A 26940-nucleotide genomic window follows, 5' to 3' on the forward strand; every position below is an offset into this window, starting at 1 on the left:
ACCAGATATGGACACAGGAGAAGGAGCAGATCAGATCAGATCAGACAATACGGCTGTGCTCCAAAACAAAAACACGGTCCGGTTCTTACCATCTAATTACAGACGGGTGACATTCGACGGAGAGATGATTTGTGTATTCAGCACAGATCCACCGGACTCGGATGCATGATTTATATCCCAAAGTGTGGCAGCAGAATGAGGTGGAAATCCGCACGTCCAGCACAACAGAGCAGCAGCTAAACCGGATCCGGTGGGTAGCACACAGGCAACAGTGACTATTGCACTGCTACTTCAGTCACTTAACTCGGCCCACACGTTTACATCAATGCGGAAGTATCACACAACGCTCAGTCTGATTGGATCAGGCTCGGACGCGGATGTGAGAATCGCTAATACTATTGGTGACTTCGTGGAAAAAGAGGCGGCGCATCAAAGGAGGCGAGTCATGCGGCCGGATGCGATCTATGACGTCAACCCTTTGTTACCTTGCCGACCCCTTTGCATTTGTAACAGCGCGTGAGGCTAATAAAAGGTTCAATCTACTGTCGCAAAGGGCGCAGCAACATAAATCACATTTCTGTACCCACCATTCAAGCAACGTGATTTAAGGACTACAAAACGGTGTCTATCAAACAAGGACTTTTATCATCTGATTACTATAATAAACTTTATTTTTATCCCATGTTTATGAGTTAAAATAGATTGTAGCAAATATGTTGCATCCAATTACAAAACAATGTTTTACAATGTTGTAACCAGTCTGCAGCCTTGCAGTTCTAAATCAAATGACAACCTCAATAAGTCTAATTAACAGCAACGCATCTGCAGTCACTGATCAGATACAGACAGTTGCTGATTTGAGCATCTAACAACTCCAACATGTCATGCATAGCAGATTCAGCCAAACAGCTATTCTGTGCATGTGCAAATCTTTAACTTTTCAGCTATCCGGCTGTCAAAACACAGAGCTTAGACACGCTGCACAAACATCCACAGTGACATTTTGAAACAACAGCTCTGATATTCAGCAAAGGTCATGAGGATGAATGCTTTTCAGAAAAAGGAACGCGACTTTATTCGGGCACAGCCTGAGCCCTGAAGTGAGCTTGACAACCTGGACCTGAGATAAATTACTCTGTTTGTTTAACACTTCCTGAAATATTGCCTAATTCACATGCATTTCAGCCTAAAGGACAAATCCTTTTGGACATAGCACATTATGCAATTAGAAAATTATTCTAAGAAAGTTAATTAGAAAATATTGTTCCCTCTAGGAATATTGAAGGGATAGATAGATGAATGGATGGATGGATGGATGGATGGATGAATGGATGGATACTTTATTGATCCAGAAAGAATTGCTTACAGTAGCAATAACAGAAAAGGGTACTACACAATATATTGCGTGCATATAAAATGACAAGACTATCACTCTTTATATAAATAAATATAATAAGTTATATGGCATGAGGAATAATTAGAAATGTACAAGGCACAATAATAGCTCATGCACCCTGCACATTGGGAAATAATTTAAAATAATAAGCACTTGAGCAAAGCATAAAGATAAAAAAAGATAAGCTGTAACGTTTCAAGTGGCAATAAGTTTCATAGTAAGTGATATTATAGTGATATTAAGTGATATTATAGCGAACCATGTTATAAAACAGTAATAACACAGATAATTGATACACTACCGGCTTATTCTCACAAGCAATACAATGACAACTCATCACAATAACTAATCGCATTACAACTGTGCAAGAACAAAGCCAAACATTCACTGCCTTTAATTAAACAGGATTTATTTCTATAGTTTAATGAGGCGAGTTAGCTAGCATGCTAATACCAGCTTTCTAATATTCATGCAGCGTTCATGCGCTACCTGAATTGATGTATACAGGGGTTTTCGACTCCAAACTTATACACCAGCATCCGTACAGGTTTAAATTGCAAGTACAATGTCATGATCAAATATATGGCTTATCGTTAGCCCTTATTTCATCGTGATAGAAAATTGCTCGGTTTCTATGTCTAGGTTGTTGGTGTTGTTGTTTATTTGTTTTTATAAACACAATTTACTTTTACTTGTCGCATATTAAAACAAAAACAATAGGTATATAGATATTTTTAATTATTATTTACAATGAAATCTGTCTTCGTTGTCATAGAAATAAGAAGGTTAGGGTCTACTTGCATGCACAGACTTCATAATATTACAACTTGAGTAAGTGGGAAATAACACAAACAGGAGAGAGCACGTGAACGTTGCATAAGGGAACCTAATAGAAAGCTCTGACACCTTTGTTGCTTTCCTAGTAATATTGAAATGGATGGAGCATACAGCAATGCAACTGACTCAAAACATGGTGATAGTTATATTTATTTATTTTTATTTGGGCTATTTTTTATTTTATTTTATTTTATTTCTGGTCTCTGCCGAATCACTGCTGCTGTCTGCGGCATCAACTTCCGACGCATGCGCAGAGCGGCGCCTCTGCCTGAGAAAATCGGGTATTATTTTAGACTCTTAAAGGATCAGGAGCATCTCGACGTCGCCTGAATAAAAATGTCATCTTAAGTCATGCAATTATTTCTTTTTAGCCTTTTATATGATTCATTTACATGACAAAATATCCACAGTGGAGGTTGCTTAAAGTGATTATTACTATGGTCTTTAATATTTACTGGTATTTAACAGACACACTTATCCAGATTGATTTATAGTTTTATTTCAATTTATACAACTGAGAAATTGAGGGTTAAGGGCCTCTCACAGTGGCCCAACAGTGGCAGCTTGGTGGACCTGGGATTCAAACCCATGACCTTCTGATCAGTAGTTGAACACCTGAGCTCCCACATCCCAACCTTAGATATGTACATAGACACAATTTCTTTCATTCATTCATTCATTCATTCATTCATTCATTCATTCATTCATTCATTCATTCATACATATATCTTCAGTTACTGCTTTAGCTTCATGGTGGATCCCGGGTTAATCCCAGGAAGCAGGAAAACAAATGAAATGGGACGTCAGTCCATTGTAGGACACTACAACCACACACACACACACACACACACACACACACACACACACACACACACACACACACACACACACACACACACATTAAGACCTAGAAACAATTGATTGTAACCAGGCAATATAATAGTTTACATTTGTATATGTGGTGGAAACCGGAAAACCCACAGTTAACCTGGAGGCTTACTTGGACATGTGGAGAACATGAAAAGCTTTACACAGACAGAACCATGGGCTGTGGCTTGTGGCTTTGCCAAAATGCAAAATGTAATGCATTTTTTTTTATCTCCTAGGCCCCCAGATGGATATAAATCCATAATATGCACTGGCTATGATGTCAATATGTTTTATGATTTGATAGAGAGCTCAATTGTGGAGCCTGAATCTTTGGCCAGAGTCTAAAATTTCTATGACAGCTAAGATAAATTGGCTCATTACATGCCCACACCTGCCGTCTATCTGGCATTGACATAAAAAATAAATAAATAAATAAAAAATCCTGACTCACAGGGCAAATGATTGTAACTTGGTGAAAGCATGTGTGAAAATGCATTTGGCTTTCTAATGTGTTCGGTTGCCAGTGGTACGTGATGTAAAGTGATGTGTCCCCGTCATGGTTAAACATTGCCTCATATAGAAATCAATACATCTCAATTGATGACTCGTACTCTCTCATTGAGCGAAGAATCCATCCTTGCCATTGTCACATCAACATCGAGCTTGATAGTTTTCAGTCTGCTGTTTATCTTTTCACTGTCAATAAATTCATGTCTATCGCAAATGCATGAAGATTAAATCAGCTTGTTCACAGCTTTGCAATTCATCAAGTCACACTTGACCCTTTCAAGTTGTCCTTTAATTTAATCAAAGATCAGAATTACAGAACAGCATTAACAATTTGAAGAAGTACAGTTAGGCTTCAGGAAACTGATCCTAGTTCTGCAAAAAAAAAAGAAAAAAAAAAAGGGGGCAACTTATAGTCAAGCAGAGGGGAAGTACTCAGCAGTTGGCTCCATCAGGCAATAATACAAAGTTAATGACGCAGAATGGTGTCTTTCTTCAGCCCTTGGAGATGTCAATACAGGATGTTTAGGAACGGTGTTCCTAATTACGATTTTTATATCCAGCTCTGGCATGATTGACGATTTTGGTGGGGATGTATTATCGATCCACTTCACAGACAAGTCATATTGATTGCAGTTCTAGGTTGAGTATGAATTTTTTTTGTCCTCCTCCTCTTCTCCCTCTTTTTTTGCACACCAATCAGAGCAGGAATTTAGATTCAGGGCAGCCAAATGTGACCTGTGAGTGGTTTTTTTTTAAATTATCCCTCTAAAAGCTTGCTGATGAGGGCACCACAAAGGATGTACCAGCTGTGTGGCTTTGTGCGCTGGGCAGCAATCACGCGTAATGGATCAGAGCGAGAATGCACTGTCTGCGTCCCTGCGCTCTTGTCCCTGGCGCTTGGCGTTTCATCAACTCTGTTGTTCCTCCTCCCCTGCAGCAAGGTTGAAAAATGGCACAGGAACAGCAGGTTGCTTCTAGCCTGATGGGTGTGCATGTGTGTGTGCGTGTGTGTGTGTGTGTACGCCTCTCACAGCCGGGAAGAGGAGACGAGGTCTGTTGAAATATCTGACATGACAGCAGTTTCTGTGCACCCACAGCTCCTAAATGACAATGACACCAACAGCAACAGAAGCAATGGCAGCACGGACTGCAGGGCTCAGTCAGCTATTGTTCATCTCAAATTGCTGCTCTCTTTTGTCAAGACGAGTATTTTTCCTGCTCTGATCCAATGCCCAGGCATCCGCTAAATCACACTCATATTGGTGACTCTACTGGAAAGGCTTTTTGTCGTAGCACAAGGCCCATAAAGTATGGAGTTTTGCTTCATATAACCACAACAACAAATTTCACAGAAAGGCAGAGTTGCACTAGAAATGGTGTGGCATTTGTGACCTTTGTGGTGTTTTTATTTATTTATTTTTGGCAAAAAGTATTTTTAAAACCATGAGATGATTATACAGACCTTTAAAATAGTGCTTTAGAGATGACTAGGGGGAGAGAAATGTGTTGAAAGAAGATGAGAATAAAAGTTTACAGAAAGCTCTTTTGTGCTCTCAGCTATTTTTGCATGGTGTGGGTATGTGGAGAAATTTCTAGGGGGAGAAATTGTGTGTGTGCGTGTGTGTGCGTGTGTATGTGTGTCAGGAATAAATGTTGTTTTTATTTAACAAATTATTAATTTATTTTCATGTTCATGTTTCTATGTATGTTTATTATGTCTATGTATTTCAGTTAATTTAGTTAAATAATTTACCATATACAATTTTTACTTGTTTTTAATTGTTTGTTTGTTTGTTTGGTTTTTCAAATAAAATTTTTCTATCTAATATTTTAACCAATTTATTTATTGATTGACTGCTTGATTGATTGATTGATTTATGATGGTATCGTTGTGTGTGCTGCAGTCAGGGAGCAGATGTGCTTTCCTTTTGGCCATCATAAACATCATACACTGTGTGGAATACACACCTTCAGTGGGAAGGATGAAGGATATCAGGTGGCTTGCAATCTGTCATCTCATATAATGAAGAGTCAGTGACAACAATATAGAGACTCTGAGCACAGCAAGCAAACAAATAGGCAAAAGGAAACAATGGAATAGTGTTTTTTACCTCTGGCATCTGATACACTTAGAAGGAGCGGTCTCTTTATTTTAGTTTTTGTGAATCTTTGTGTTTTACATTGATGATTATTGCTTGTTAGGTGATGGACTTACGATTCTTTTCTTTTTTTTTATTTTTTTTATTTTACTGTTTGCTTGATATTTCTGTGTGACCTATTCTAGGTTCTCCAGTTTATTCCTGTCTCCTAAAATCAATTATGTCAATTTTCTACTAGGTGTGGGAATGTTGTCTAAATTCATCTTATATTTCTGTCCAGGGCAAAGTAGTGACATGCACAAAAAAATCTATAAATAAATAAATAAATGAATGAATGAATGAATGAATGAATGAATGAATGAATAAAACACACACAAAAAACAGGATGTATTACTAAATTGTTTATATAGATCCCTGCAGGATATAACAGAAATGTTTAGACGCAGTAATTCTGCCATGATTCCGCTTGTCCAGTAGGGGGCGTAAGCGCATTAATCTCTATCGTGTTCCCAGCTTCTCTTTTCTGTGCTCGTTGACTCTTTGACAGGAGCATTATGGCTGCGCCCTGTGTGCATGTGTACGCAAATGTTTACAGTCTAATCACCTTGTCTGTGTAACTCTGCGACTTTATGTAAAAAGATTATATTTATTCTCGTCTGAAAACAGAAGTCGGTTGTAAAAGATGGCTCTGCGCATGTGCGAGTCGTTTTTGTGTAGGACTTTGTTTGTGTCTTTGGAAACTGCACCAGTTCGTCTAAGTACAGGTTTGTTTGTTTGTTTGTGTGTGTGTTTGTTTGTGTGTGTTTGCATCCTATTTGTGTGTGTGTGTCTTTTTGAGTGAGTGTGTATGTGGTGTGTGTGTGTGTGAGAGAGAGATAGAGAGTGGTGTGTGTGTTTGTGTGTGTTTGCATCCTATTTGTGTGTGTGTCTTTTTGAGTGAGTGTGTATGTGGTGTGTGTGTGTGTGTGTGTGTGTGAGAGAGAGAGATAGAGAGTGGTGTGTGTGTGTGAGAGAGAGAGAGAGAGAGAGATAGAGAGTGGTGTGTTTGTGAGAGAGAGGGAGAGAGAGAGAGGTGTATGTAAGAGAGAGGTGTGTGTAAGGGAGAGAGAGAGAGGTGTGTGAGAGAGAGAGAGGTGTGTGTGTATGGGGGGGGGGGACAACACACTAAACACTGGAATATAGTATATTACTTACCGTTTTCAGAAAGTCACATTCTCATTAACATACACAGATATGCTGTTTATCTGCTGTAGATTTTTACATGTATCAGTTATTCTGATCTTATTACTGATGCACAATCTGATCTCATCACCATCGTTATCAGGATTGGCATGAAATATAATATGTTTGATGTTGTCCTTTTTTTGTGCCTTATGTTTTAACTGTTCTGTTTTCTAAGAAGGTTTAATAGTGAACAGTGTTGTACAGATCCAAATAATGGTTGCTTGAGTTTTGAACTGAATTACTGGTTTCTGACATCTCTGTAATTCTTCTCTTGTTCAGCTCGACATGCGTGTGCAGCGAGGAAAGCTGTATTTTGCTGTATTCCTACCCGTTTCATCTCCACCGATGTTTTTCTGGACAGACTACGGAAAGAAAGTAGGCTCGGGTTAGCAGAGAATCCAGCAGGCTCCCCGTCTCACGCTGCTGTTCCACAGGACAGAGGTAATCCTGACCCTCATACCCAGTCTGCCGCCTCTAAAAACACAGGTGTTTGATCTCACTGAATTCACACTGCGACATGTTTGATGTTTTCCACCATGGTGGTCTCGTGCACTGTAATGTAATGTAAGTGTGTTTACAATTGAGTGCAAAAGTTTGCACCAGAAGTCGCGTATATCTAAAGTGGCACAGATGCTTCTTACTTGCTTCTTAAAAGAAAACGAAAATAATTTCCACATCTCCTTTTGTGAGTCGGTGAAATACGTTCTCTAATTACATCATACCTGAGCTTTGTCTCTATAACTGCATCGGATTCGCTCAGCGTTTAAATCATTTTTTACAGATCTGACTGGTTTTGCTGTATATTTTGTTTTGTTGTCTCGTTGCAGACTGATGTTTTGAATGTGTTTTACATTTTTTTCCCCAACAAACGATCAAATGGATCTCCGTTGTTTTCTATGTTCTACCCACTTTTGCACTATGCTGCACCTGGCTCTGTCATTATGACATTTTTACATGTGAATTCCTTTATTCATCCATTCATCCCTCCGTCGAATCACTAAACATCATCCGTTCGTTCACCCGTTTATTTATCCGTCCGTCTATCATCCTATTAAATATCATGCATATACATTATCCCGTTACAGTTCATCCGTCCATCCATATGTATATATGTATATTCCTAATTAATAATATGATCGATATAATATAATTAATATCACCTTAATTCTGTCTTTTGGTAGTTGAGCACTTTTCCCTAATGCTGAAAGATCCAGATCAACCAGAAAATCCAAAGGTTTTAAAAGTGGCTATAATTGGTGCTCCAAATGCTGGGAAATCGACACTGACTAACCAGCTCCTGGGCAAAAAGGTATGGTTCTTATAATATTTAGTTACTTGCTTGATCTGATTGATATATACATACATACATACATACACACACATATATATATATATAAAACAGTTTATGAGCATTTATTCTTGTTTTTGTCCATTAAAACAGCTGTTTGCAGCTTCTAAAAAAGTGCATACTACAAGATCTCGTGCACTCGGAGTGATCACAGAGGGCGATACTCAAATTGTAAGTGATTTTCTCACTTCGCTCCTGACAATCATAATCCTTAATCTAAATACGAGGACATTTTAAAACAATGATCCTGTTTCACTAGAATGAAACAGGAAAAAAAAGGATTTCTGTTCCACATTGTCTTTAATATAGTTTATTGTTTTGTTTTTTTTTGTTTTTGTTTTTTAAATTCTAGATTCTCTTGGATACGCCTGGTCTCACTACTCCATCTAAAGCTAAAAGGTACATTTTTAAAAAGCCTAGCTTGATAGCTTGAGCTCGTTTTGAAGCTTTTCTGAGAGCTGTTTTTGAGAGATCCTGTTCTTATAAGAGTCATTATATTGTATTACTATATATTATATAGTCTCTCTAATCACAAAACTAGGGATTTTGGACTTGACTAGTTGACTATCTAGACCTTAATAAACAATTTTACAGTAATTTTTTATTTTCATTTTTTGTATTACATTAATAAAATCCCCATCTCATTTTGTTTTTTTACAGACATCAGCTGGAAAAGACTTTTCTTGTGGATCCACTGAAATCGTTACGACAGGCTGATCTAGGTAACGTCTGGACCAGATTCCTTTTACTGATCCCAATAAGGCTACTGCCATATGACTCATAAATACTCATTCTGTCTGCTTCAATCTTCAGTGGTGGTGTTGGTGGACGTCTCAGACAAGTGGACTCGCAGTAGTTTGGACTTTGAGGTGCTGAAGTGTCTGTCCCTGAATGCACATATTCCTGCTGTCCTTGTCCTCAATAAGGTAACCTCATTATAGCAGATGGCTCACTGGTCCAGTTCACGTGTAAATATACACAACACTGTTTTTTTTTTTTGGTTTGGGAACTCGAGATGCTAAAGTATTTTACTGCCTGGACAGAACCTGAAACTCATCTTTATTACTGACATCTGCTGGGTTTTCCCAGATAACCCTGGACAAGCTTAAGTACAGGATACACAGTATGAGACGTATCTCATGAAGTTCTTCCTTCACATGTCTCATGAAGTTCTTCCTTCACATGTCTCATGAAGTTCTTCCTTCACATGTCTCATGAAGTTCTTCCTTCACATGTCTCATGAAGTTCTTCCCTCACATGTCTCATGAAGTTCTTCCCTCACATGTCTCATGAAGTTCTTCCCTCACATGTCTCATGAAGTTCTTCCCTCACATGTATCACGAAGTTCTTCCCTCACATGTATCACAAAGTTCTTCCCTCACATGTCTCATGAAGTTCTTCCCTCACATATCTCATTTTTATCCCAAGGTTGTGAGGTTCTGAGCACAGGGTCAGCCATGATGCAGTGCCCTTGGCTGGGGCCTTGCTGAATGGCCCAATACTGACAGCTAGGCAGTGCTGGGGCTTGAACCCTGATCCTACGATCAACAACCCAGAGCCTTAATCGCTTAAGCCACAACTTCTCCAAAACCTTAACCACTTCAGCTTATAGTGCATAAGAGTCCTGGCATGAGCACAGAACAATCTTTATGATTGCAGCAACAGAACATGGGTAGAAATCAGAATGAATCTAATATTGTTAGCCTATCTGGGGCCATGTCTTGATGTGTTCTGTTTTGCTTGAGCTTGCTTCTCACACACACACAGGTGGACCTCCTAAAGAACAAACCCTTGCTGCTGGACATTACCGCAGAACTGACCGAGGGCATCGTGAACGGCAAGAAGCTGAACGTGCGCAGATTATTCAAACCAATCCAAAAGGAAACACAGGAGAGGGAAACGGAAAAGACGCCAGTTCTACAGGACGGAGAAGAGCAAATGTCAAATCCAGACAGTCAGCTCGTGAGTGGCCTGAGCAGAGAGCAGCTGAGAGCCCTGAAGAGTCGTAAAGGCTGGAAACACTTCAAGGACGTGTTCATGACGTGTGCTACAGACGGCGAGGACGTGCAAACGCTGAAGGTAGACACCATGGATATCGAATGTCTTTGAACTGGGTCACACGATTGTGTGAAAGATAAAAGGTCGACGTTGCCTGAAAAATGGAGAGTGCCAGAATTGAACTCAAAGAACTCTTGAGTAATTCAGTTATGAATAAGCTTGTGTTATTAAAATGGCATACTTTTTTTTTCTGGTCTAATATTAAAAAAACTTTTAATCATAATCTGATTTTTTTTTTGCAGATAATTAAAACCTTTATGTCATCAGTCACATCAAATTTCAAGAAATCTTATATAGGACCTTGTGAGGGACCTCCGATAAATAACCTGATCATTATTAATCCGAAGGTCTTTAAATGATCCGAAGAGATTTTAAGATCGATGATATTCAGATTATTCCGAGACACGTGTACTGTCAATCAGCTTCCGTTACAGTTCGTCGTATCCGTGTAAACTTGAAGAAAAAAGTCTCTGTTTTTTAATCAAAAAGATTAGCAGCATGAAGAAGTCCAGTGGAATGAAGTTTATCAGTAGTCGTGTTTATCAGCACCACACTGCTAATGAATTAGATTGTAGTCAAAGTACTTTCTGTCTGCTTGATGTAAGGAGAAACAGTGCTGCCACATCACTAACTGAGCGTGTAATTAAACTAACAGCTGCACTTCTTGTGGAGCTATTATTCAAAGAAATCCTGTTGAGTGACACATGTATATACATTTCCCTTTCTATCACACTGCCCAAATTATTACCATGATCATTTATGTTTGTTTGTTCCACTTTTTTGGTTGGTTGTCATCTATTTTTTTGTAACATACTGTAAACTCTTTGTTGTACTTGTCCATGCTGAGGTAGATGAAGAGAGGATCTGGCAACAACCAGTCACAATATTCTCAGATTTAACAGCAGCAGCATCTCCGATCATTTCCTTATCATTCAGCCAGAATTAATAATAGCAGTAAAAAGAATTCATTAATAACGGTCTTCCTGCAGATGGCAAAGCTGCCTTGAAGCTACTGGCAGTAGTGTTGCATTTCACAAAGATTTTATAAATGACATTATAATTGCTTAATATTCAAGGCAAAAAATATTATAAATAATTCATTAATGTATTAATACAAATTAAATAAGAATAATTTAAAGATATTATAAATAAATAAGAATAATATTAAAGATATTAATAATATTAATAATATTATAATAATAATTAAATATAATAATAATAATAAAAAATAATATTAAAGATATTAAGATATTTAAAGAAATGTATTTTTTTAGATCATTTTTAATGTGCAATTTTTCAAATTTACATTTATACAATTTGGCAGAAATGTATGCTAGATACGTTACGTTCGAATATCTAAAGATAAAGAACATGCTTTGGCTTTCAGAACACTAATAAACAGCAGGGGGATATTTCCTGCATCATCATCATCATCATGGAGCAGTTGCCTAATCATGTTAATAAAAACAGAAAACATTCAATATTTCCTTAGAATTTAGGACCCTATATTTATTTATTTTGAGACTAAATTAATATTTTATGTATTTAAGGTTTATTGTTTTGGGATGGGAATTACTGGGTAGAAAAAGAGGAAATAGTAAAGTCTTTGAAAGTGTTTGTGACACTGAACATTTACTATGTAAACTGCTTTAATAAAAAAAAAAGTTAAATATTGGTTCAAAATTAGTTAGAATTAGTTAAAAAAATTAAGATAATTTATTACAATATTGATATGTTTGAGTATATGAATAAGGTTGTGCTTATTATAGAAATCCGACTGGATCTTTTCAGAGTTACCTGATGGTTGAGGCGAAGCCCGGGTCGTGGCACTACCACAGTGCGGTTCTCACAGATCAGAGCCCAGAGGACATCTGCACCAACATCATCCGAGAGAAACTACTGGAGTATCTTCCTCAGGAGGTTCCTTACACACTGACTCAGGTAGTGCACACATGAGAAACACACATTTATCTGTACACCCACACACACACACACACACAAAGCTTTTGTTCCTGTTGAACAGTGAGATTTTTTATTTATTACTGTAACATGTAAGCTCTATTCTCCGTTTCCCAGAACATTGAACTCTGGAGGGAAACAGACGATGGCAATTTGGACATCTCTGTCAAACTGTATGTGAAGAAGGACAGTCATATGGTGAGATTTTAAAAACCAATAAAAACCCTATTTTGAAATATTCTTAACTTTGAATAAACACCATTTGGTAGAAAACCATATTCGTACCTAGATTTGCTTTCGTGTATCGTGTTTTCGCTTTTTACAAACCTCTGATGGAGGACACTGTAATGTAAGCAGCCAGACTCTTTAATTTCATCTGCGCTGGACCCAAAGTTTATGGGAGGTGCTATTCTATGAATATCAAATAATTGCTTACTTTCTCGCTCCATTATGGCTGCCATCTGAAATTAAATTGACTACAAAAAGATAGTTATACGGTCCGGGAAGTAAAAACAACCACAAGATGCTCAGAAAACTTAGAGCAATGAGAGAGTTTTTGCCAATCCCAAGCTTTTTAGCCTTGAAATAATTTACATAACACATTGCATTTGGAATCTCAAATTTGGTCAGAAAGTGTTTTCTAAAAAATTTGCATTTATTTATATGTGTGTGTGTGTATATGTATATGTGTGTATGTATGTATGTGTATATATATTTATTAGTAGTAGTAGTAGTAGAGCCCCCTTTCGTGGCTGGGTTTGCACCCTGCCTGGGAATCGAACCCGGGCTGTGGCAATGAGAGGGTGGGATCCTGCCACTGGACCACCTGGGGGCAAATCATTAGGTTTATATTAATCATGGTTAATCGTTAGCAGCTCACTCACTGCTTAGTTATAAACATATGTTTCAACTGTGTTACATGTAATTCTTGATATTGTGGTGACTTTCTGTATGGAAACAGTATTTAATGTGTGTGGAAGGAGTCTCCAGTTTCAGCATCACAGGAAAAGTGTAACGACAAACAGTTTTTCAAATAATGTTTGTAGCTGGATGTATAACAGGAGCTAATTTGGCTCCCGGATGTTCCACAATATTCAATGTCATTACAAAGGAAAGAAGGATGATTTGTTGTTTTTCAATAATTACTGTCATAGAAAAGGGAATAAAATACATCATGAAGTGCATGAATGAATATGTTAAGCTTCAACATGGTGTCATTATGTTTTACTCCTTATACACTCTGACACTTGTCATGTCAGGTTCGTTAACTAGAAAGCTTTCTGATTTAACATTCCTCATACTCCTTCATTCTTCAACACTCCTTTACCTTAATCTCTCTGTTTTGTATCAGTTCCTCAAGGATTTCATGATTTTTCAATAGTAGAAATAAACGAGCAAACTACCAGATTTTTTTAGGTGCTTGCAATTTTTCGCAACTTCTGCAGATGTTTTGGAGATTCGGACCAAGATGCGTCGTGTTATAGCATTACAGCCAAAACCCTCTTCTGTTTACGTGTGTCTGTAATGGTTGGAGTTTAAAAGAAGAATTCTGTGCTTGCAATTTCACTAAGTCAAGTAGTTTGTATGAACAGTAACAAAGTTATGCATAAAAAAAAAATTATTATTATTTTTTTTTTTATATTCTTGGAGGGACTGATATTGAATGTATGTTATTGATTATAATAAAACACTTGACATGGTGTAATTTATGCAACTGTTATACTGACAATTATAGGATAAGTTTATGAATGTAAACAAAGCAAAATTAGAGTGTAAAAGTCACCATTTTATCATTTTTCTACATAATCTTTATTTTGTTCAGTGCAACTGTTCCAGTAATTCATTAATCTGGGTTCAAATCTTTTAATCTTTTTTTTTTTCATTTTCATTTTTTTTTTTCTTTTTTTTCATTTTTTTTCATCAGATTCCTGTTTTTTTTTAATAAGTTGAAATCATGCTTGTGATCTTATAGCCTCTTTCTCTCTGTTTATTTTAAACAGAAAATGGTGATTGGTCCTGGGGGGCAGCTGATAGCACGAGTAGCCCAGGAAGCAGGACTGGACCTTACAAATGCTTTCATGTGTGATGTGCGGCTGAAAATATCCGCCACTCTGAAGAACTGAAGCTCTGATGTATTCTTGTTTTGGTGAATTTGCCTTGAGATCTGCAAAAAAATCCAATCTTGAACAAAGACGACTATGGGAGGCTTCAGTTTGTCTCACGGACAACATGTGAACTGTCTTATCTCTCACACAGCTCTGTGTGTAACAGTCACATTGAGACAGAGCCTGCCTTCTGAACTCAAGCTGCCGTTGCAGTGTCCTAGGACTTTAGCCCCGAGTCTATTTATTATTAGTAAGGTCTTTATTCAGAATCTCATTTTAGCAGCGGGATACATCATGAATAAATCAGCATTGTTCCAGAACGGCTGAAAACGTGTCCCGGTCGGAATTGCTGATGAGGTTCAAGCAGAGTTGAGACACTTTACGGGGAACTTTTGGCTCTAATGCTTTCAGTTCCTTATCCAGACCTGGTTTTGACCCCAGATTCTATTTCAGCTGGAGCAGAGGAGTCTTTCAGTCATCGTGCTTGTTAGTTTGTCCACATTATTGATTGTAATTGAACTTCTCTATTTTAATGTATAATAAAACTGTAATAAGGGATGGCTGATATGGCAAAAATATCCTTCCACAGGAAATGAAGATGTCTTCAGTATTCACGTCTTTAGTCAAATGCCAGGGCTGGGTCACAAAAACAAGCGAAAATAAATACAATGTAAAAAATAAATAAATAAATAAATAGAGCTTTTAATCTATTTTTATATATATTTTATATACTTTCATATATAACCTTTATTTAGTATGTTTTATGTAATTGCATACAAATATAATTATAATAATTATATATTAAAAAAAAAAAAAAATTTATTAATGAAAAGTCAGTCCTGTCAGCAGGACATTGCTCTAATGAGTACAAAAATACAACATAAAATAAATAATAAAACCAGACATTTATCACAAAGTCATTATTTCGAGTATTATAAAAAAAAAGTTAAATGTTCTTGCATTTAACAGAGCAGATTCTTCGGTTAAATGTTTTGGTTTTTTTTTGCTGAATATTGTGGATTGTCCTGAATATGGAAAATGAAAGATTTGGTACCGGAATACATTTTCACTTCCAGTCAGTTATGTGTACAGTGTAGTCGTAAAATCCCCAACCCCTGATTATTGCCCATGATGCTCATAAAAATGTATAATGATGTTAATATAATGTAATATCCCAGATATCCCATGGTTATATTACCAGCTGTACCCTGCAGTTATTTATGGGCGACAAAGGTTTTTATTTATCTCCTTGCCAGCTCTTATTTGTCCCTCCCAGTCTCACAGTTCCTGCTTGTCTTTCACAGCTGCTGGAGCTTAACTAAAGGCACAGCCCCACAGGGCTACATTACCCCTCTAATGGAGCTCTAACCTGCCACTAAAATAAGCACAAAATGGCCGGGATACATTTGTTCTTGTATCCTCCCCTGTGGATGAACCTGGCAGGCAGTCACTTCTTATCCAGGCCATGGTGATGGATCGTTAATTCATAGATAAGCTAGCCCAAAGCTCGCTCGCTGTCTCTCTGTCTCTCTCTCTCTGTCTCTCTCTCTCTCTCTGTCTCTCTCTCTCTGTCTCTCTCTCTGTCTCTCTCTCTCTCTCTCTCTGTCTCTGTCTCTGTGTTTCTTTTCCTTGCTGAGTTATTTGAGGTCACTTACAATAAGGCCATTAAAAAAAAGATTTCTGGAAAAATATTACACTGCATATTGTGTGTAAATTAAATATGGATTACAACTGTGGAAAGTTATTGATGCAGGTGGATATTTTTATTGTTCCCAAGTACATACAATATAGATAACATTCTTAGCATGTAATATTTGCTATTATTTTGACTCGGTCAACGTTGCCAAATCCTTCCTTAAGGCACCCAATACAACATGAGATTAATCAATTGATTGAACAAGGCATAATACATTTATACACTGAAAGTAGTTACTATATCGACACACTATTTTTATGACAATTTAATCATAAATACCGAACTTTTAAAAATGCTTGATTGATTACAAATTTAGAAGAATACTGTGTATGGTCTAGCTGTATGTTACAATAAATATATACATATATACAGTATAGAAAGAAGAAGAAAGAAGTACAATGCAGTCATGGCAATATTGTGCAAATACATTTTATACAAATTCACTAAATATTCATATTCAAGTTAATTACTTTCGGTGTTTTGATGGTTGATGCCAGTGAGGAAAGGCAAGAGAACCCTTACCATTACTAAACTCAGTAATGGTAACGGTTTCATCGCCTCCCTCAGTCACAGACTGTGTTTGTGTGTGTGTGTGTGTGTGTGTGTGGTGTGTGTGTGTGTGTGTGTGTGTGTGTGTGTTATCCCACAGAAGGAGGAATGCCACCCTGGATAGTACATCATCTATACTGTAGTGTCTCCATAATGAACTTACAGTATATGATGATATCCTGTCCAGAAGACAATACAAGATCTCAAGTCTTAGTGTGAGAAATTTCTAGATGATTCCTGTGAAGAAAACAGAAAACAAACAATCTCAGTATCTTTGCTACCTCAAATTGTCCTTTTTTACAGTAAGAAAACCCTCAACCCAAAGCCGTGAGCTCTTACATCCTTGCATCACAATTTATCAACAGTTTAATTGGCTGCCAAAACTGACACATGGTTGTTACTTCTTCTAGCTGCTTTACTCACCTTGAGGTCACTTGTTTTCGAGTCCCCTTGAAGTAGGTGTTAACACTCAGCTTAATTACACTCACTTGACGCCTTCCCTGTCGTCTTTTCTTTCTTTTTTATTTGTCTTCAGGCTTGGTGTCTCTGTTCTGTCCAGTGTCCTAGAGTTCTGTCAGATAGCCCCCTTCCCTCAGTGTTTTAATGACCTTTACTCATTTGCATATGGTGATGACACGAGGGTTGTCTCACTCTTATCTGGGCTCTCCTTTCTCGCCTTTCAACCAATCAAATTCCTTTTCTCTATCAACCCTTGAACAGTAAACTTCTGACTTTAGAGTGCCTTTACATGTGGAACGACACGCCTTCATATCACTCCAGTTAAACCTGGAATTGGACCAAAAAAGTTGGTCGGTTTATTAGATGTTTGTCTTTGACATGTTTAAGCGCCAAAGCTGATTTTTTTTTTCTTCCTTCAGAAAGAAATTTACACATTCTGTTTTTTTTCCAGTCAGCTTATATGTCTTTGAAACATGCAAGCAGAAATTTTGGTCATTTTTTAAAAATTCTTTATATAATGTATATGTATTTTTTTTCACTCTTTATATAAATGTATAAATATTTTTCCACCTTGAACTGAATGTATAGTGAGATTCACAAAGGTTCCTCAGAAGCTGCTTTACAGTCTGATCAAAAACATTTAGGAGTTTGTGAGTTCTTTTCTATTGTCACCTTTTTGACAAGTCCCTAAAGTTTCTACATAGATCCCTATAGCAGAGTGTTTCACATTGAGAAAACATGACACGATGTAGAGCCCTGTGAGGAACCCAAGAATCGTTCCTTTCATTTTATTGTTGTTTTATTTTATTGACACAACACTGAATGGACACGATTGAAGCCGTAAACTGCGGTCACAGGAAGTTGTCTAAAACCAAAAGTTCTTACACAGATAAATATTTCAAGATGTGAGTTTAACATTGAATGTTAAATATTAATGCTCAATACTTTGTATATCAAAGCTGTTAATTGTCTATTTAAAATATTACATTTTAAATTTTAAATATTTAAATTGCCACGTTATTTTAATTCAATTTGACATAAAGCTCAAGTAATGTAGAACTCCTAGTATATAACGATAAAGGCTATAACATACTGAACAAACTGTTTAGTGTAAAGTGTGCTAACACAAGTTTGCTATCACTTTATGAACTTTCTCCTTCTGTTCCCCTTTACAGTTACTCGTAAACTCAATCTGATCCCAGATCGACACATATCTCTGAGTCCTGCATTAGCAGGACTATAGGCTGACATTGGGAGTGACCCCAGCTGCATTTGGTGGCTGCAGGCTGATCAGCTTGGGTGGGGTGAGTGGGGATGGACAGATATGGGCCAGGCAGATAAGCAAGAGGAGAGTCCTATCAGAGTCACACCAGAACGCACCAACGCTGGCACTGCTACTTTATCTGCTTGATTAAATTGATGAACGTTTTCCATGAAACAGAGATCTCTTACATTGAAAAAAGATTCCTATTGGCCTGTGTGAGGACATGAGGACAAGTGGACAAGGCCATCTTAACATTTAATCATGTACTGCTAGTAATTTAATATAGTAGCTGGTATAAATTATACCTACCTCAGATGTATTGAAAAATATTGTCTGTGTGGCATTTACATTGTGTTACACTGTGTTCACATGGGTATCTCTGGGCTCTGTGGTTTCACCCACTGTTCCAAAGCATGTATGTTGATTAAATGGCTATGATAAATTATTGTATATGGAAATGTGTGTTCATGATTCAGTTTGATGGACTGGTATCCTACCCGGTTGAGAAGGGGAATCTCCTACCAGTTTCCTCAGAATAGGCTCTCAATCTACCATTACCCAAACCAGGATGGAGTAGTTACTATAAATGAATGAATAAAATGAATAAATGATGGCACGACCAGTTATATACTATATTGAATCAGGGTTAATAGAAATATACCTTTCCTTACACACTTTTCGTCCTAAACTGAAATTAAAATATTTTAAGAATAATTTTACATTTTCAATAATTACTGTAAATGTAAATTTAATAATCTTGTGAGCTTTTGGTGTTTGGACAACTCGGTTAAACTTGACACTAAACACTAGCCCAGGTTTGGTCATTACAACAACAATGAGTTTAAGAAAATAAAAGTTACAATATTTGGTATACTAATATCTCTCCTGCTGGTATTTTTAACCATGTAAACCTTATGCTTGAATGAAAGTCCAATGGCAGGTTTTATTACTTGTGAATAAACATCAGGAGTTGAATTGGTGGATCAGTGTTTTTGACATGGATGTGTCACATGTCACTATCCACACTTCCTACCATTTACAAGTATTTCTTGAAGGCCTCCTGTCTAGGCCTATGCAATAAAGATGCTTTTGGTGGAAGTTTTGCTGTTGTTGGTCCCAGGTCAAGCTTGACATTAGGTATATAATGTATAAATGTAGGACTTGGCAAGGGATGGCTGATCCGAGAACAGGCCAAAAGGACGCTTTGCTCAGAGCTAATAAAGTGCCATGGACAGCACCTAGTTTCCTGCACTTAGGGGACAAACTGCTTGGGTGATTAGCACCTCATGAGGCATTTGTTGGGGCTGAGGAGACTCTTAAGCTTCTGAAGTAAGGTTCCCCCTTCTCCCTAAAAACAAGAAAGTGAGTTCCCAGACACCTCCATGACCAAGACGAGTCCCAAACTGTGAAGCAGATCAAAGTATTGATGTTGGTATTGATGTTCTGGCCAACAGACACACCTTTTTCCCATGAGAAGAGGGTGGGTGTTCACCTGGGAAGAGCTCCATCACATCACATCACATCACATCAAATCTCTGACTGCTGCACTCACAATCCAGAGTGATCAGAGACTCCAGCTTCAAGGCCATGTATGTCCATGAGGACTACCCTTATTCACTCAATCCCCTGACCAAGAGCTATGGATGCTATCCACAAGGTAAGTGAGGAACATTCTTGAAGATTATAGGCACCTGAGAGTCACTTTTCATCAGTGCTGAAAAATCCAGCAGTGATTTTACTCTTGTTGTAAACATTGCACATTGTACACTTTTGTTTTGTCTTATATATCGTATCATGGTCCTGCAGACATAATATTTTGAATTTTATGTTTGTGACTAAATGGCAGAACATCTGACAATGTATTTCTGTTGTGGCTGAGTTTTATCAGTGAGGTTTCCAGCATCAGAACTCAGACTAAACATAGGACATAAAACATAGAATGCGTCTGTTTTTTCCCCCAAATAAGTTTTTTTATTTGAACAGGACACATGAATCCTGGTTGCCCGTCAATCTGTAGTGATGCAGAGTTGATGTCGCTTCCAGTTCATGCAGCGCTACAGGGCCGAGAACTGTGGGAGAAATTTAACAGCGTCGGCACTGAGATGCTCATCACTAAAACGGGCAGGTAACTAATCTAATCTGAAGCGGTTCTGTTTGTACCTTAGAATTTCTAGTACTAGGTCATGAGGTTAGAAGGAATTTTGTCTACAGTTTAGATGCAAAAGTACAAAGTATTTATTTAACAAATCCAATGGTGAATCTCAGAGTTTTCTTTATGATTTTCAAAACTCTGAGATAAAATGTCTATAAAATGCAGGTCTTCATTAAAGCTATCCAAATAATTATAGGCCCACTTCGGTAAAGATTTACGAAAGAAAAAAGTTGCTGAAAAATATTAAAATTATTCACGGACAAAAAAAATTTAGTGAGGGGAAAAAAATTTGGAGGTAAAACTATTAAATAAAAATCCCTAAAAATGTATTTTCTCAAAAACACAAGTGGCACCATACGCGTTGTATAGCCATTTTAAGATTTATGAAGATTTCCACAACATTTCTTACATTTTTAATCTCATATTTGTAACACTGAAATCTACAATTTGACTTTCAGGAACAGAAAAAGTCAAACATATATTAAATTATTTGCTTACACATATACAACTGTTCAATAATGCAATTATCCATTCACCCTGTAACCTCCAGTTTCTGACAGGAGTGTAACTTTTAGTCTTATGCTGTTGTAACCCACCAAACCTCGAAGATTAGTGTGTTGTGTTCTCTGAGATACTTTTCTGCTCACTATGGCTGTATGTAGTCTTTACCTTAAGTTACCATAACCTTCCTGTTAGCTGCTTTTTTTGCACTGTTCTGTATAAATCCTAAAGACTTATCAGTTTGTCCGTGTCCTCAATACTAAACCTCTGCCAACAACCATGCCAAGGTCAAATGTCTGATGCAAACATTAAATGAATCTCTTTTGACCTCTTTTGTTTGGACAACTATGTAAATGAACATGTCATGGTTGCACTACATGTTTAATAATGTGTAGTAAAATATATTTCCAATTTGCTCCGATATAATTGCACTTTAATATTTTGTGTTCAAAGCTGTCTGCACTGTGCTTCGGAATCAACATTTAATAAATTTGAATAAAAATACATCTTGTTCATTCATGGTTCAGGTTGCAGACTAATTATAATGGTGTCAGTGTGAATCATGTTTGCGGTTTTAATCATGATTTATTTTTCCTGTCTTGTTTATTTCTTCAGACGCATGTTTCCCAGCTGCAGAGTCACAGTGATGGGGCTGAACCCCAAAGTCAAGTATGTGCTGATGATGGACATGGTGCAGTTTGATAATAACAAGTACAAGGTAACTCCCAGCCCTTCCCTTCAGCACACACACAAACACACACACACACACACACACACACACACACACACACACACACACACACACACACACACACACACACACACACACACACACACACACACACACACACACACACACACACACTCCTTACCATAAACTTACCTCCTCCATTTAAAAACATTATATATATGTCAATACATATTTATTTAATTTATTCATACATTTGTTTTTCTATCTTGTTTATCTGTTCATTTCATTTTGAATTACTAATGCAGTAACCGAGTCCTGTGTACTCACAATACCACCAATACCAATGTGCACTTTTAATATATTATTATATTATTATATTTAAATTGACTAGCTGCAAACATCTAAAAAATATTTAAAAAATAATAAAAAAAATAGAAAAATAATATTATTATTAAAAAAATGATGATGATGATGATTATTATTATTATTATTATTATTATTATTATTATTATTATTATTATTATTATTACTACTACTACTACATAAAAACAACAACAGAAAACGTTGTTTTCAATGATTGTCCTCTTTGCAGTGGAACAGAGATCACTGGGAGATGAGTGGCAAGTCTGAACCCCATCTACAGAACCTCTTCATCCATCCTGACTCACCTGCTTTAGGAGAAAGGTGGATGCAGTATCCTATATCCTTCCATAAACTCAAGCTCACCAACAATACATTCAACACTAAAGGCCTGGTGAGCACACTATTATTATTACTTGAATGTCAAACTGACTACTTACTTGAATTAAAAGGGTTAAATCTGAAGTTCAACAGCATTGAACAGTAATCTTTCCTAAAATCTTAAAATATAATTTTTTTAAGAAAAAAGCACAGTAAATCAACAGCTCCATCAACTAATGAATTAATGAATTCTGCCTGAACTGTACATGCTTTTACATGATAGCTATGAAAACTCAGAAGTGAGATCAGCCACAGTGTTCTAGTCAGACTTCAGTACTTATATTTAAGAAGTGATCTGTTTACTTTAAGCTGTTTGTCTTCCAGCTGCATGTCTCAGGGGTTGTATATAAAATTTAGAATGGTCAAGGGCCTAAAACAAAACCTTGAGGCACGCCACATTGCATTGTTTAGTCTATGGACTCCATAAACAAACTGATAACAGAGTCTGAAATACAATGAAAGAAAACATATAGACTATGAATGTACTATGTTATCTAAAGTGAAAAAAAAATTAATGTCCGCAACACTGTTTATAACTCCCATATTTAATAAAAGGCAACGTTTCGACCCAACTGAGTCCTCTTCGTGGCCTAACGGTTAGAGAGTTTGCCTCCTAACCCTAAGATTGTGGGTCTCGGGCCGACAATACCATGACTGAGGTGCCCCTGAGCAAACTCACTCACTCTCACTCATTTTCTACCGCTTTATCCGAACTACCTCGGGTCACGGGGAGCCTGTGCCTATCTCAGGCGTCATCGGGCATCAAGGCCCCCTGAGCAAACTCTTATATATAATAATGTGTTCACTATTTGCCTGAAGAAGACCCAGCAGGGTCGAATTTTGTACTATATTATCTGACATAACATTGATTGTAAAATGTGAAAAATGTCAAGTAATATCTAGAAGAAAAAGTAATAAATACAAACCTTATACAATGAGCCATATTTGGTATGTTGCCTACTGACAATATGAAGTATGCATAGAAATAATAAACAAGTGCAGCATCTACAGTATATATTACATTAAATATTTTTGGATCCACACCGTCCATGTATTAATGTCTTTTGCACTTTCAACAGGTGGTGCTTCATTCCATGCACAAATACCAGCCTCGTCTACATATAGTGCAGGCTCCAGACGCGTGTGGAGGCCACAGTGGTGGATACCTGCGATTTACCTTCCCAGAGGCAGCCTTCATAGCAGTCACATCCTACCAGAACCATGAGGTGACCTCAGTTATACAACCTTCATAATCTGTTTAACACACTGCAATGGATGTACCAGAGGCTATATTTATAGCAACTGCAATTTTATAGCAATTGTACTAAAAATCAAGTTCAGACTGACTTATTCATTAGCAATAAATAGAAATAGTCTCTTAAACATGATTGCGTTTTAATATTTAAAAGCAAATTTCAAAACTTCTGAGTAGACAAAAACATCTGTAGAGATAAAGTGATGAGAAATAATGAAGGTCAAAGTGCCATCTTGTGGTTAACATGTGTCCAGAGATATGGTTTGTGGTCTTGGCTTCAAAGTAAACGGTATGTATTTATAATTGTTTAAAGCTTTCACATGTTTCAGTATTGTTAAGGTGTCAACAGTCATTACATGATTCTTTTCAGCCTGTTTGGACATGTGTTCATTCGTCCAGAGGTGGTGACACATCTGTCTTTTCTCTACCAGATCACAAAGCTGAAGATCGACAACAACCCCTTTGCGAAAGGCTTTCGTGACAATGGTCTCAGCAGGAAGAGGTGATAGATTTACAAGACTACGTGTACAAACAAATGTGCTTGTGAAGGGAAAGACAGACATTGGAAATCTTTATGCTTTTATCCCAATTAGGTTTAGAGACAAGGATATGAGTCAGAGGCCAGTTTCAGGGCAGCAACAGAACAAGACACAAAATCAGCAAGGTATCTGTAAGCAAAACACACACACACACACACACACACACACACACACACACACACACACACACACACACACACACACACACACACACACACGTTGCACAGTAAACATTTCGGATAAAGAGTTTTTTTTAAATATCATTGTTGATACAAAAGCAAAAAAATATATATATATATATGTATATATATTATTCCCTCCAAAACTTTAACGTATTAGTAGAAAACTTTCACTATCCCCAGGATATAAATAAAATTTAAGGTCAACTCTTTTTAATTCAACATTTCTTTATCACTGTAATTCTCTCTATATTGCATTTGTTCTGTGTAATACTAATCTTTTACTTCTCACTTTAACGTGAAGTTCAGATATTTATAATTATATATATATGTGTGTGTGTGTGTGTGTGTGTGTGTGTGTGTGTGTGTGTGTGTGTGTGTGTGTGTGTATGCAATTTAAGTAATTCTAATAATTATATATAATAATTATTATAAATTAGTTACATTGTATAATTATAATGTAATAAAATAGTTATTACATTATATCATAATTTATTATAATAAATTATATTATTATAATAAATAAGTGAGTATTTACATAGTCTTTCCTATTTTTCCTAGACTAAATACTGAGCAATTAAAAAGCAAATAAAAGAAATAAAGTATATTATTTTATTTGTAACACTGAAATATTTTGTTTAGCATACCAATTTTCAATGATTTTTGTTTCTGCCCTAAAAAGTTAATATATATATATATATGTGTTGTATTATATTTTGTAACTTGTATGCAAGCACCCTGTCGAGCCACCAGGGGGCCCTGTAAGAATGCAGGATTAAAATGAACAAACAAACAAGTATATAAATAATTAGGACACAATAACTATCATATTTGTAATGTGATATAATAATTTTTCTCCTTTCTTAGAAAGTCATTTGGACACAACTGATGATGATGAACAAGTCTCCAGCTCAGTGGAGTCCACAGGTGCAGTGAGTCCACCAGACATTAAGGCTACATCCATGCCTGTCTCCATCCCTTTCTTATCAGCATTTATGAAGCGTGGAAGTGCTGGATTACCTTGTGGCCAGGAAGTATGGAGCCAACCCACCATTCTCCATCAATCCCAGCATATAATCAACCAGAACAGAGACTCTAGGAGGTGAGATAATGATGTCATACAAATAAGAATGGGATGATGTGTTTTGTGGTTATTTATTTATTTACATAAATCGTCTTAATTTAGCTTTAATTATTTTAAATGTTAATTTTGAATTAATAAAATTTGCTTATATTTATTTTAATTCATTAATCTTACATGCTCTAATTGTGTCTGTACCCTTCTTGTCCAGGCCGGATGACAATCTCCAGTACATGTGTGGCTCTTTGACAGAAGCTCTCAGCAACCGAATGCTAACGCTGCAGCAGCAGCAATGTCACAGCCCGGACATCCAGCCACCAGGCGTACACCAGATTTACTCTACCCAAGCCAAACTCCACCAGCCCCTCCGTCTGCCACCCAAACTCAGCCGTATGCAGCTGCCTGAAATTGTCTTTAGGAGCCTGGATTCAAATCCAAAGCCACTGTCTGACATTTTCAACACAATTCGGGAACGCATGATAGCCAAGGATTTACAAATTAATCCCCAGCACGAGCAGACGACCTCAGGTGCAAACAGGGAAGAAAAAGCCCCAAATTTCCCAGCTGTCCAGGACTGCGGCGTGGCATTTTGCACTGAGCAATACACTGGCCTTACAACAGAGTGGCCTGCTTTCAGTGGAAACACAGAGCAGAGCAATGAGGCCAAATCAGTGGCATTTTCACAGCTGTGGGAATAATCTGGAGAAAGGATTGCTGGGATATAATGAACATTATGAACTCAAAAAAATTAACTTTTTCCTCTGACCATTTTATAAAACATGAATATGCTTTAAGGGAATATTTGTCGTTGTGGTTATATGAATAAAGTTAATAGTTGTTGTTTTTTTTTGTTTTTTTTATGAGACAGTCTTGATGTTCATTTATTTATCTGAAGTTTGCAGGGTTTCTCTTTTGTAGAGGTCTGATTTTTTAAATCTTTAATCATAACTGCATTAAACACAAGCAGAACTAGACATCACTGGAGCCAGAGCCAGAACCGCTGACATGGTTGATCTGGCTGAGGGAAACAAATCGCATTGACCATTTGAGATATCACTTCTGATCTGGAAGTGAAAGTTGAAACCAGCGACTTGCTGGTTGTTGGGGCACACAGGACAAGGCCTGAATTTTGTACAGCATCAATGGTGGAGAAGAAAAAGCACACAAGTGGTGAAGCCAGTGGTTAAGGACAAATAATAACACATTTTATTTATGAGAAATGATTCACACAAATCTTCCGTTAAGTATTTTTTAGGGTTCGGCGCTATTCAGACGTCTGTTCAGCGGAGAGATTACGGAGAAACAAACAACCAGCTGCTGAGGGGTTAACTCTCAGTGCTGGTCCCAAGCCCGGGTCAAATTGGAGGTGGTTAAGGTGTTGGACTATTGATCGGAAAGTTGTGAGTTCAAATCCCAGGAAAACCAAG

The 26940-nt window shown here is 37.1% G+C and overlaps 3 protein-coding genes and 1 long non-coding RNA gene across 4 annotated transcripts in view; 2 read left to right on the forward strand and 2 right to left on the reverse strand.

Annotated features, from left to right (window-relative positions):
• Positions 1-521, reverse strand: part of fam222ba (family with sequence similarity 222 member Ba) — a 57332-nt gene extending 56811 nt beyond the window's left edge. The window contains exon 1 of the mRNA XM_027132954.2: positions 90-521. The gene's annotated coding sequence lies outside the window, so the exon portion shown is untranslated. The remainder of the gene's footprint in view (positions 1-89) is intronic.
• Positions 522-6238: 5717 nt separating this feature from the next.
• On the forward strand, positions 6239-14964 carry eral1 (Era-like 12S mitochondrial rRNA chaperone 1). Its single transcript, XM_027132974.2, has 11 exons — positions 6239-6476; positions 7216-7377; positions 8118-8245; positions 8378-8455; positions 8637-8683; positions 8945-9006; positions 9098-9210; positions 10052-10363; positions 12134-12283; positions 12419-12499; positions 14302-14964. The coding sequence occupies exons 1-11, from the start codon at positions 6395-6397 to the stop codon at positions 14422-14424; spliced, it is 1338 nt and encodes a 445-aa protein (XP_026988775.2). The 5' UTR covers positions 6239-6394; the 3' UTR covers positions 14425-14964.
• Positions 14965-16142: 1178 nt separating this feature from the next.
• On the reverse strand, positions 16143-17216 carry LOC113634190. The gene is made up of 2 exons (XR_003438458.2): positions 17075-17216; positions 16143-16888 (listed from the first exon to the last, which is right to left on the reverse strand). It is a non-coding gene; the product is annotated as an uncharacterized LOC113634190 (long non-coding RNA).
• Positions 17217-19873: 2657 nt separating this feature from the next.
• Positions 19874-26357, forward strand: tbx16l (T-box transcription factor 16, like). Its single transcript, XM_027132894.2, has 9 exons — positions 19874-20031; positions 20358-20499; positions 21643-21745; positions 22311-22472; positions 23539-23685; positions 24146-24216; positions 24308-24378; positions 25300-25534; positions 25725-26357. The coding sequence occupies exons 1-9, from the start codon at positions 19962-19964 to the stop codon at positions 26209-26211; spliced, it is 1488 nt and encodes a 495-aa protein (XP_026988695.2). The 5' UTR covers positions 19874-19961; the 3' UTR covers positions 26212-26357.
• Positions 26358-26940: the final 583 nt, after the last annotated feature.

The sequence above is a fragment of the Tachysurus fulvidraco genome, chromosome 26 (assembly GCF_022655615.1).
Source record: "Tachysurus fulvidraco isolate hzauxx_2018 chromosome 26, HZAU_PFXX_2.0, whole genome shotgun sequence".
In the NCBI taxonomy this organism is placed as follows: domain Eukaryota; kingdom Metazoa; phylum Chordata; class Actinopteri; order Siluriformes; family Bagridae; genus Tachysurus; species Tachysurus fulvidraco.

Bases quoted from the DNA above. Each gene is read 5' to 3' on its own strand.
- eral1 (XM_027132974.2), top strand. From the start codon at position 6,395: ATGGCTCTGCGCATGTGCGAGTCGTTTTTGTGTAGGACTTTGTTTGTG. The intron at 10,364-12,133 runs GTAGACACCATG...GGATCTTTTCAG, and splicing joins AGGACGTGCAAACGCTGAAG to AGTTACCTGATGGTTGAGGC. The intron at 12,284-12,418 runs GTAGTGCACACA...TCCGTTTCCCAG, and splicing joins TTCCTTACACACTGACTCAG to AACATTGAACTCTGGAGGGA.
- tbx16l (XM_027132894.2), top strand. From the start codon at position 19,962: ATGTATGTCCATGAGGACTACCCTTATTCACTCAATCCCCTGACCAAG. The intron at 21,746-22,310 runs GTAACTCCCAGC...TCCTCTTTGCAG, and splicing joins TTGATAATAACAAGTACAAG to TGGAACAGAGATCACTGGGA. The intron at 22,473-23,538 runs GTGAGCACACTA...CACTTTCAACAG, and splicing joins CATTCAACACTAAAGGCCTG to GTGGTGCTTCATTCCATGCA.